This window comes from Salmo salar, chromosome 10, assembly GCF_965601325.2.
Source record: "Salmo salar chromosome 10, fSalSal1, whole genome shotgun sequence".
NCBI lineage: Eukaryota > Metazoa > Chordata > Actinopteri > Salmoniformes > Salmonidae > Salmo > Salmo salar.
In genome coordinates, this window is record NC_138300.1 from 125593260 (window position 1) to 125604150 (window position 10891).

General features: G+C 41.1%; 1 protein-coding gene across 1 annotated transcript in view; it reads left to right on the top strand.

The window, feature by feature from the left end:
- ighmbp2 (immunoglobulin mu DNA binding protein 2) overlaps positions 1-8782 on the top strand; it is a 31429-nt gene extending 22647 nt beyond the window's left edge. Inside the window, exons 15-19 of the mRNA XM_014126092.3 lie at positions 2893-3088; positions 3337-3515; positions 3764-4091; positions 5791-5993; positions 8471-8782. Of these exons, the coding sequence (XP_013981567.2) occupies positions 2893-3088; positions 3337-3515; positions 3764-4091; positions 5791-5993; positions 8471-8671 (1107 nt within the window). The 3' untranslated portion in view covers positions 8672-8782. The remainder of the gene's footprint in view (positions 1-2892; positions 3089-3336; positions 3516-3763; positions 4092-5790; positions 5994-8470) is intronic.
- The last annotated feature ends 2109 nt before the right edge of the window (positions 8783-10891 follow it).

A 10891-nucleotide genomic window follows, 5' to 3' on the forward strand; every position in this document is an offset into this window, starting at 1 on the left:
ATGCTGTACCTGGTCTGTCTGCTAATGCTGTACCTGGTCTGTCTGCTAATGCTGTACCTGGTCTGTCTGCTAATGCTGTACCTGGTCTGTCCGCTCTGTCTGCTAATGCTGTACCTGGTCTGTCTGCTAATGCTGTACCTGGTCTGTCTGCTAATGCTGTACCTGGTCTTTCTGCTAATGCTGTACCTGGTCTGTCCGCTAATGCTGTACCTGGTCTGTCCGCTAATGCTGTACCTGGTCTGTCCGCTAATGCTGTACCTGGTCTGTCCGCTCTGTCTGCTAATGCTGTACCTGGTCTGTCTGCTAATGCTATACCTGGTCTGTCTGCTAATGCTGTACCTGGTCTGTCCGCTAATGCTGTACCTGGTCTGTCCGCTAATGCTGTACCTGGTCTGTCCGCTAAGCGCCCGGCTCCGCTGCTGTACCTGGTCGTCCGCTCGCTGCTAATGCTGTACCTGGTCTGTCCGCTAATGCTGTACCTGGTCTGTCCGCTAATGCTGTACCTGGTCTGTCCGCTCTGTCTGCTAATGCTGTACCTGGTCTGTCTGCTAATGCTGTACCTGGTCTGTCTGCTAATGCTGTACCTGGTCTGTCCGCTAATGCTGTACCTGGTCTGTCCGCTAATGCTGTACCTGATCTGTCTGCTAATGCTGTACCTGGTCTGTCCGCTAATACCAGATTATGATCTGGAAGTAGTTTTCTATTCATCGCTCTCGGGTGCACTCTCTGGCAACTGAGTTAGGACGGACACCTGTACCTTTTTGTAGTGACTGGGTATATTGATACACCATCCAAAGTGTAATTAATAACTTCACCATGCTCAAAGAGATATTCAATGTCTGCTTTTTAAAAAAGTTGTACCCCTCCACCAATAGGGGCCCTTCTCTGTGAGGCGTTGGAAAACCTCCCTGGTCTTTGTGGATGAATCTGTGTTTAAAATTCACTGCTGGACTGAGGGACCAAACAGATAATTGTATTTGTTGGATACAGAGATGAGGTAGTCATTCAGAAATCATGTTAAACACTATTATTGCACCCAGAGTGAGTCCATGCAACTTATTATGAGACTTGTTTAGCACATTTTTACTCCTGAATGTATTTAGGCAGTGGCCCCTTCTTCACGCGTTTCCACCAGTGGTTCCAAATCAAATAAATCAAATTTTATTGGTCACATACACATGGTTAGCAGATGTTAATGTGACTGTAGTGAAATGCTTGTGCTTCTAGTTCCGACCATGCAGTAATATCTAACAAGTAATATAACAATTTCACAACAACTACCTAATAAACACACCTAAGTAAAGGAATGGAATTAATAATATATACATAAAAAAGGAAGAGCCATGTCAGAGCGACACAGACTAAGATATAGAGTAGGTTCTGATTGTTAACATTGGAGAGGGTGCACCAGGAGGGCTTACCACTGATTTCCTGTGGCTTCCTGTTGGCCCAGGCAGCCTTGGTTCACAGTGATCATTCACCTTTTAGGGCGGGGGACCCGTGTTAACTCCTGATGTGCACGGTCCTCTATTGTCCCAGGCGCACGGGCAGGTTTGGCAAGCGAGACCAGAGATTTGGTTCTTATAGGCCTGGCCCCCTAAGAGGACCAATCCGATGGCTAGAGGTTTACCTCTGAATGTTATTGCTACCGTTCAGTCTGCAAGGGGGCCCTCCATGAGAAGGCTGTATGGATATAAGTGGCAAGCAATTTTGAGCTCTGGTGCCAAGGGTAAAGGAATTGTTCCTTTTCAGGCGGGATTATATTTCCCCATAGTATGTTGTACATAAATTGGCTGACTGAAAGGGAAGTTAACGTTATGACTATAACTATTGTTCCCTGAAGGAGGGAAATGAGGTACAACACCTGTTTAAGCCCATTCCTGAGCTGGGTGAAGAGCGGTTTGAAATGGAAGGAATGAATCTGAGCCTCACACTTATCACCTGTGGAAGGCAGGGCTTCTAAGGAGGCGCGGATTTCATTGGCCTCGTCGGGCATAACTCCCCATAGTGTGTTGTACCTCGTTTGCCTCCTGGAGGGAACAGTAGTTATAGTCATAACGTTACGATATTAAACTATAAAATATCGCTATTGATATAGGCAATATTAGCCTAAAATATATCTCTATTGATAAAGGCAATATTAGCCTAAAATATATCTCTATTGATAAAGGCAATATTAGCCTAAAATATATCTCTATTGATATAGGCAATATTAGCCTAAAATATATCTCTATTGATAAAGGCAATATTAGCCTAAAATATATCTCTATTGATATAGGCAATATTAGCCTAAAATATATCTCTATTGATATAGGCAATATTAGCCTAAAATATATCTCTATTGATAAAGGCAATATTAGCCTAAAATATATCTCTATTGATATAGGCAATATTAGCCTAAAATATATCTCTATTGATAAAGGCAATATTAGCCTAAAATATATCTCTATTGATATAGGCAATATTAGCCTAAAATATATCTCTATTGATAAAGGCAATATTAGCCTAAAATATATCTCTATTGATAAAGGCAATATTAGCCTAAAATATATCTCTATTGATATAGGCAATATTAGCCTAAAATATATCTCTATTGATAAAGGCAATATTAGCCTAAAATATATCTCTATTGATAAAGGCAATATTAGCCTAAAATATATCTCTATTGATAAAGGCAATATTAGCCTAAAATATATCTCTATTGATATAGGCAATATTAGCCTAAAATATATCTCTATTGATAAAGGCAATATTAGCCTAAAATATATCTCTATTGATAAAGGCAATATTAGCCTAAAAAATATTGTTATCTATATGGGAAATACTAGCCTGAGAAATAAATTGGTATACGTCGAAACTGAAAGGCACAGTATCATCCATCCCTACCTACAGGACATTGTGCCCCAGAACTACACCAGAGACCACAGAGATATTAAGTCTAACAACACTAAAGCTACCGCTAGCAGCTCTTCATCCATCTCCAACAAGCAGAAGGACAGAGGCCAGGCTGGGAGCAAGGTGGAGCCAGGACACAAGAAGACCTCTGGGGGGAACAAGACCCAGGGAGTAGAGCACCAGACAGGTTCAGGTATGCCGTTATTCGCATACTGTAATAATGACAAATTTAACGGTTTGGCGAGGCTGATTTTTCCAGAACCAGATTAAGCCTAGTCCTAGAATAAAAATCAAGTTCAATGGAAATCTCAGTTGAAATAGTTTTTTTTTTTTATATTCTAGGATCAGGTTTAATATAACCCCTTGCTGTGGTAGTGATCCCGAAATATGCACACAACTGAAATTTAAACAAAAGTTTACATGTTCCCGTTGATTTGACAGGTCCCAGCACACACAGCCAAGCCAGACGTTCCACCCCGACAGAAGAGGAACAGAGACTGACCCAGATAAAATACCTGGAGATCAAGGGCCAGGTGGAGTGGTTCCTACAGGACCCAGACCAGACGGCGCTACGCTTTCCCTCGTCCCTCAACTCCCACGGCCGCCTCCTTGTACACCAGGTACATCATACTTTGTGTTTTTATTCAGTTGCTGATGCGAGCACACTAACTTCTACCGCTACCATTTAGCTCAAACAAGCACACAGTTTTTTCTTTAGGAAAATTACTTTTTGTAGTTGTACATTATCAATGTACAAATTGTGGTGAAGCTTTTCATAAGCCCATTTTGTGTTTCTATTCCTAAACCTGCACCCTGTGTTTTTCTTGTTGCAAATAAATAAAGCTAAAAACTAAAAATTGTCAAACAGGTTGCAGAGGAACTGGGCCTGAACCATGAGAGCCAGGGAGAAGGAAAGGACCGATGCATCACTGTCTCCAGACCCCCAACAGGGCCTAACGAGGCTGGGGAAGAAGAGGAGCAACAAGCCCTGCAACCAGCAGCCGTCCTGGAGGAAGACAGTGTTACAGGGCCTCCTGTAGAGCAACCGGCAGCACCTGTAGATCTCAAGACTTTACATATGGAACGAATGAAACGGGAGCAGGAGAAGAGGGAGCAGAAGAGGAAGCAGGAGAAGCATCTAGATACTGTCCGTACAGCAGAACAGACTCAGACTGCTAAGAAGGCCAAGGCAAAAGGTTAGTGTAAAACAAAAAAAGATCAAATTAGCAGTCCAAAAAAGTTTCTGATCAAACCGTATTCCTCATGCCTTTATGATCAACAAGGCTCACTCTAATTGCCTGTTTTATTTTTGATCCTCGGATATATAGTACCAGTCAAAAGTTTGGAAACACCTACTCATTCAAGGGTTTTTCTTTATTTTTACTATTTTCTACATTGTAGAATAATAATGAAGACATCAAAACTATGAAATAACACATATGGAATCATGTAGTAACCAAAAAAGTGTTAAACAAATCAAAATATATTTGAGATTCTTCAAATTAGCCACCCTTTGCTTTGACGTCAGCTTTGCACACTCTTGGCATTCTCTCAACCAGCTTTATGAGGTAGTCACCTGGAATGCATTTCAAATAACAGGTGTGCCTTTTTAAAAGTCAATTTGTGGAATTTCTTTCCTTCTGAATGCGTTTGAGCCAATCAGTTCTGTTGTGACAAGGTAGGGGTGGTATACAGAAGATATCCCTATTTGGTAAAAGACCAAGTCCATATTATGGCAAGAACAGCTCAAATAAGCAAAGAGAAACTACAGTCCATCATTACTTTAAGACATTAAGGTCAGTCAATCCGGAAAATATCATGAACTTTGAAAGTTTCTTCAAGTGCAGTCGCAAAAACCATCAAGCTCTGTGATGAAACTGGCTCTCATGAGGACCGCCACAGGAATGAAAGACCCAGAGTTACCTCTGCTGCAGAGGATAAGTTCATTAGAGTTACCAGCCTCAGAAATTGCAGCCCAAATAAATGCTTCTGAGAGTTCAAGTAACAGACACATCTCAACATCAACTGTTCAGAGGAGACTGAGTGAATCAGGCCTTTATGGTTGAATTGCTGCAAAGAAACCACTACTAAAGGACACCAATAAGAAGAAGAGACTTGCTTGGGCCAAGAAACACGAGCAATGGACATTAGACCGGTGGAAATCTGTCCTTTGGTCTGATGAGTCCAAATTTGAGATTTTTGGTTCCAACTGCCGTGTCTTTCTGAGACGCAGAGTAGGTGAACAGATGATCTCTGCATGTGTGGTTTCCACCGTGAAGCATGGAGGAGGAGGTGTGATGGTGCTTTGCTGGTGACACGGTCAGTCATATATTTAGAATTCAAGGCACACTTAACCAGCATGGCTACCACAGCATTCTGCAGCGATACGCCATCCCATCTGGTTTGAGCTTATCATTTGTTTTTCAACAGAACTATGACTTAACACACCTCCAGGCTGTGTAAGGGCTATTTGACCAAGGAGGAGAGTGATGGAGTGCTGCATCAGATGACCTGGCCTCCACAATCACCTGACCTCAACCCAATTGAGATGGTTTGAGATGAGTTTGGACCGCAGAGTGAAGGAAAAGCAGCCAACAAGTGCTCGGCACTTGTTTGGACAAGACTGTTGAAAAAACATTCCAGGTGAAGCTGGTTGAGAGAATGCCAAGAGTGTGCAAAGCTGTCGTCAAGGCAAAGGGTGGCTACTTTGAAGAATTTAAAATAACTTTTTTTTTTGGTTACTACATGATTCCATACGTGTTATTTCATAGTGTTGATGTCTTCACTATTATTCTACAATGTAGAAAACAGTAAAAAATAAAGAAAAACCCTTGAATCAGTAGGTGTGTCCAAACGTTTGTCTGGTACTGTATCTGTATAATTGTTCTTCTCTAGGAAAGACCAAAAAGACCAAAGCGGGTGCCTGTGAGATCGCTGCGGCTGCGACAGCTGACGTTGATTTTGACACCCTAATAGATGCTGTGGTGAAGGCAGAACGCGTCTGTAGTTTCGTCAGGTGTAAAACCTTAGTAATTCACCTGGGACAACTCTGTCTGTTCTGCAACAGACAATACTGCCTCGGTCACCACATACCTGAGGTAAGACCTCACATTGTTTCTAGATCATTTTCTGACTGCATTACTCTCACTCTATTATGTTCCACTGTATAGTAAACATTTGCATTTTTAGCTGTCAGAGTTATTAATCCGTTAACTCGAGTTAATCAAAATGTCTATATTCTTGTTAGTCCAATGTAGCCGTTTTTATTAAATCATTTCTGGTTAACAATTGAAGTACCTTACTGTGATTTGTTTTTTAATTAAAGTGGCCAAAAGACACTGTCTTCTTAGCAAAATGCAAACATTTTCAAGCAGGAATTTGGCTAGGACAGTCTGGAAGTGGGCTGAGAGAGGAGCCTACTGGGAGGGATATGTAACCTGAAAACTAGCTCTTATTGGCAGAGAAGAAAGCAAACTCTCTAAAACTAGCTCTTATTGGCAGAGAAGAAAGCAAACTCTCTGAAACTAGCTCTTATTGGCAGAGAAGAAAGCAGACTCTCTAAAACTAGCTCTTATTGGCAGAGAAGAAAGCAGACTCTCTAAAACTAGCTCTTATTGGCAGAGAAGAGGGCAGATTCTCTAAAACTAGCTCTTATTGGCAGAGAAGAAAGCAGACTCTCTAAAACTAGCTCTTATTGGCAGAGAAGAGGGCAAAACCTTTATTGTTCTATTAACTTACACCGCCTGGTGATGTCACCAGAAACCCCAGCCAATCAAACTGAAATTTCAGGCAGTCTTTTCAAACAACTCTTAAACTAAAAGTGCATTATCATAATTTTCACAGTATTATTCCAACTTTCTAGCGTGGAAATATATTTACCGTAATTTCCGGACTATTAAGCGCACCTGAATATAAGCCGCACCCACTGAATTTAATTGTTTATTTATTTTGAACATAAATAAGCCGCGCATGTCTATAAGCCGCAGGTGCCTAACCGGTACATTGAAACAAATTAACTTTACACAGGCTTTAACGAAACACGGCTTGTAATAAAAAATGAGCAGTAAACAGTAGCCTACCAAGAAAGTCATTGGTCACCATCTTCCTCCTCCTGTACACTGAAACCATTTCCTTCGGTGTCGGAGTTGAATAGCCTCAGAATTACTTCATCCGATATTGGATCGTTTTCATTGTCGCTCTCGTCACTTTCATCCGGAGGCAAATCCCCCGCTGAGCCCTCTTTAACACGCAGCAGTCCAGCCTTCCCAAACCCGTTGATGATAGTGGATTTTTTGACAATGCTCCACGCTGTCAGGACCCACAAATTTGAAAGCGGGAAAAATCCATATATTAGCCGCGTCATTGTTTAAGCCGCGAAGTTCAAAGCCTGGGGAAAAAAGTTGCGGCTTATAGTCCGGAATTTACGGTTTATAAAACACAGGAAAATCACGTTTTGGACTGCACTGACCCTTTAAATGACATCACTAAACTCATTCTGCATTTGCAAGTTTTTTTTCCCGTTTGACATAATTAATTAATAATTTGTTAATTATTGTCCCTAATTTGTTGTAACTTTTATCTACCAGTGGTCACTTTCAGGTATATTTTGTATTTGGTAGACTGATTTAATTTAGTTTCACATTTTTAAAAGGTTTTTCTCTGATGTTTCTGTGATGTAACTTCTCTGTGACTGTGTTGGAACTATGTGACTGTGTTGTGACTGTGTTGTGACTGTGTTGGAACTCCTCTGTGACTGTGTTGTTGGAACTCCTCTGTGACTGTGTTGTTGGAACTCCTCTGTGACTGTGTTGGAACTCCTCTGTGACTGTGTTGGAACTCCTCTGTGACTGTGTTGGAACTCCTCTGTGACTGTGTTGTTGGAACTCCTCTGTGACTGTGTTGTTGGAACTCCTCTGTGACTGTGTTGGAACTCCTCTGTGACTGTGTTGTTGGAACTCCTCTGTGACTGTGTTGTTGGAACTCCTCTGTGACTGTGGTTGGAACTCCTCTGTGACTGTGTTGTTGGAACTCCTCTGTGACTGTGTTGTTGGAACTCCTCTGTGACTGTTGTTGGAACTCCTCTGTGACTGTGTTGTTGGAACTCCTCTGTGACTGTGTTGTTGGAACTCCTCTGTGACTGTGTTGTTGGAACTCCTCTGTGACTGTGTTGTTGGAACTCCTCTGTGACTGTGTTGTTGGAACTCCTCTGTGACTGTGTTGTTGGAACTCCTCTGTGACTGTGTTGTTGGAACTCCTCTGTGACTGTGTTGTTGGAACTCCTCTGTGACTGTGTTGTTGGAACTCCTCTGTGACTGTGTTGTTGGAACTCCTCTGTGACTGTGTTGGAACTCCTCTGTGACTGTGTTGTTGGAACTCCTCTGTGACTGTGTTGTTGGAACTCCTCTGTGACTGTGTTGGAACTCCTCTGTGACTGTGTTGTTGGAACTCCTCTGTGACTGTGTTGGAACTCCTCTGTGACTGTGTTGTTGGAACTCCTCTGTGACTGTGTTGGAACTCCTCTGTGACTGTGTTGGAACTCCTCTGTGACTGTGTAACTATGTTTTAACTCCTCCAGGTCCATGGGTGTGGAGACCTAGCCAAGGCCAATGCCAGGATGAGGATCAGTAAAGAAGGGGTTCTGTATGCTGGTAGTGGACACAAGGACAAGTCTGTAGATCCTAACAAGAAGGCCTATCTACACAGGAAGCTGGACTCCAAACTCAAAGACATGGAAAAGCAGCGGAAGACCAAACCCAAAGAGAGTGACAACAATTGACCTTTGACCTTATTAATTCCAGTTTGTCAGTGACTGTAAGGTCTGAGGATGACCCCCTTTGTGGACTGAATAGATATACTTATTAAACAGATTACTGCTAAATTATTTCAACCCGGTCTGTCAATATCTTGTTTTAATATAGTATATAACTCAATACGTCTATATATATATATATATATATATATATATATATATATATACACACACATACAGGACATCACTTCCAGTACTTTATTGTCCATTAACTTAGAGAATGGAATTGTCTTTATGCTCGCAACCCAATCCCCCAAGACACACCCTGAAGGACTGGAGGCAATGGGTCATCTGCAGTGCCGCGTCCCTGAAGAAAAATTGTAGGGGGTTAGTGCCTTTGTCATCGGCACAACGGCAGGGGACGGTGTCTAGGATGATGCCAGCAACCCTCCAGTTACCGGCTCGCTGCACTAGATTTCCCCATCTGAGCTGGGATTCGTACCGACAACTCTCTGGGTACTGACCACTAGGCTACTTTAATAATATTACATTTTTCTAGACCTTTTATCAATGGTTCTGATTTTCATTATGGTTGTCAGGTTCAACTAAAGTCTCAATTTCCAAATTGTAAAAAAAAAAAAAAAGGAATTCAGTCGGGGTCTCAACATACTAGTAGAATAGACATGGTAACATTCCCAAAATCTAGTTGTTCATCATCACTCAACTAGCCCAGAAATAATAGGTTCAGGGACGCTGCATTGCCTCCAGGCCATCAGGGTTGTGAGTATCAAGATACATTTCCATTCTCTGTAAGTTAACGATGAGGTGAAAAATGAGGTGAAAAATAACTTGATGTTTTATGCAACCGGGTCCTGGTTGACTAAGTCAGTTGCACAAAAAAAGTAAAAACATTTTAAGGTGAATTTGTGCAGGTGAATGTTTTCCTCTGCCCTGGTTGCAAAAAGGAAAACAAACAGCTAGCTAGGTGTATAGCTAGCTAACAATAGCTACCTAGTGAAACAATGGAAGGAGCACAATCCATGGCTACAAAGCTAGCTGGCTAGCTAGCTACCAACTCTGTAAGTTACCTTGATGTTCTAGAAAGTAATAGAAACAAATTGAGATTAAAGTAGAGAAACATGTTTTATTATCTTATGAATCAGCTAGTTTCTCTCCTGTCTTGAATGAAAAAGTTATAATTTTGTGATCTCTCAAAATGGACAATAAAGTAGAGGCCAGCAACATAGTTTCACTTGGGGCCTGAGCCTGCTTGGATAAAACACCTTAACGTGTTTCCCTTCAGGAATCATTTCCCCTTACCTAAGGTAATTGTTAAAGGGCGTTGCATAGAGCCCCTAGTTAAGGGCATACTTAAGGGGTTTTATGCTAGTTTTAAAGTCATGTAAAGCAGAAATAATCTCTTGTTACCATGGAGATGACCTGAACATCTCATCGAAGATCATTTATTTTGGGAAATAAATAGAACTTCTACATTCAAGAGACCTCCACAGGTCTTGGCTGATTTTCTATAGATTTTCCCATGATGTCAAGCAAAGAGGCACTGAGTTTGAAGGTAGGCCTTGAAATACATCCACAGGTACACCTCCAATTGACTCAATTGATGTCAATTAACCTATCAGAAGCTTCTAAAGCCATGACATAATTTTCTGGAATTTTCCAAGCTGTTTAAAGGCACCAGTCAACTTAGTGTATGTAAACTTCTGATCCACTGGAATTGTGATACAGTGAATTATAAGTGAAATAATCTGTCTGTAAACAATTGTTGGAAAAATTACTTCTGTCATGCACAAAGTAGATGTCCTAACCGACTTACCAAAACTATAGTTTGTTAACAATACATTTGTGGAGTGGTTGAAAAATGAATTTTAATGACTCCAACCTAAGTGGATGTAAACTTCTGACTTCAACTGTATGTACAGTGCATTCGGAAAGTATTCAGAGGCCTTGACTTTTACCACATTTTACCTTATTCTAAAATATATTAAATGTTTTTTTTCCCTCATTAATCTACACAAAATACCCCATAATGACAAAGCAAAAACATGATTTTAGAAATTTTTTGCAAATTTATCACAAATAAAACACTGAAATGTTACATTTACATAAGTATTTAGACCCGTTACTCAGTAACTTGGTTGAAGCACCTTTGGCAGCGATTACAGCCTCAAGACTTCTTGGGTATGATGCTACAAGCTTGGCACACCTGTATTTGGGGACCATTAATCA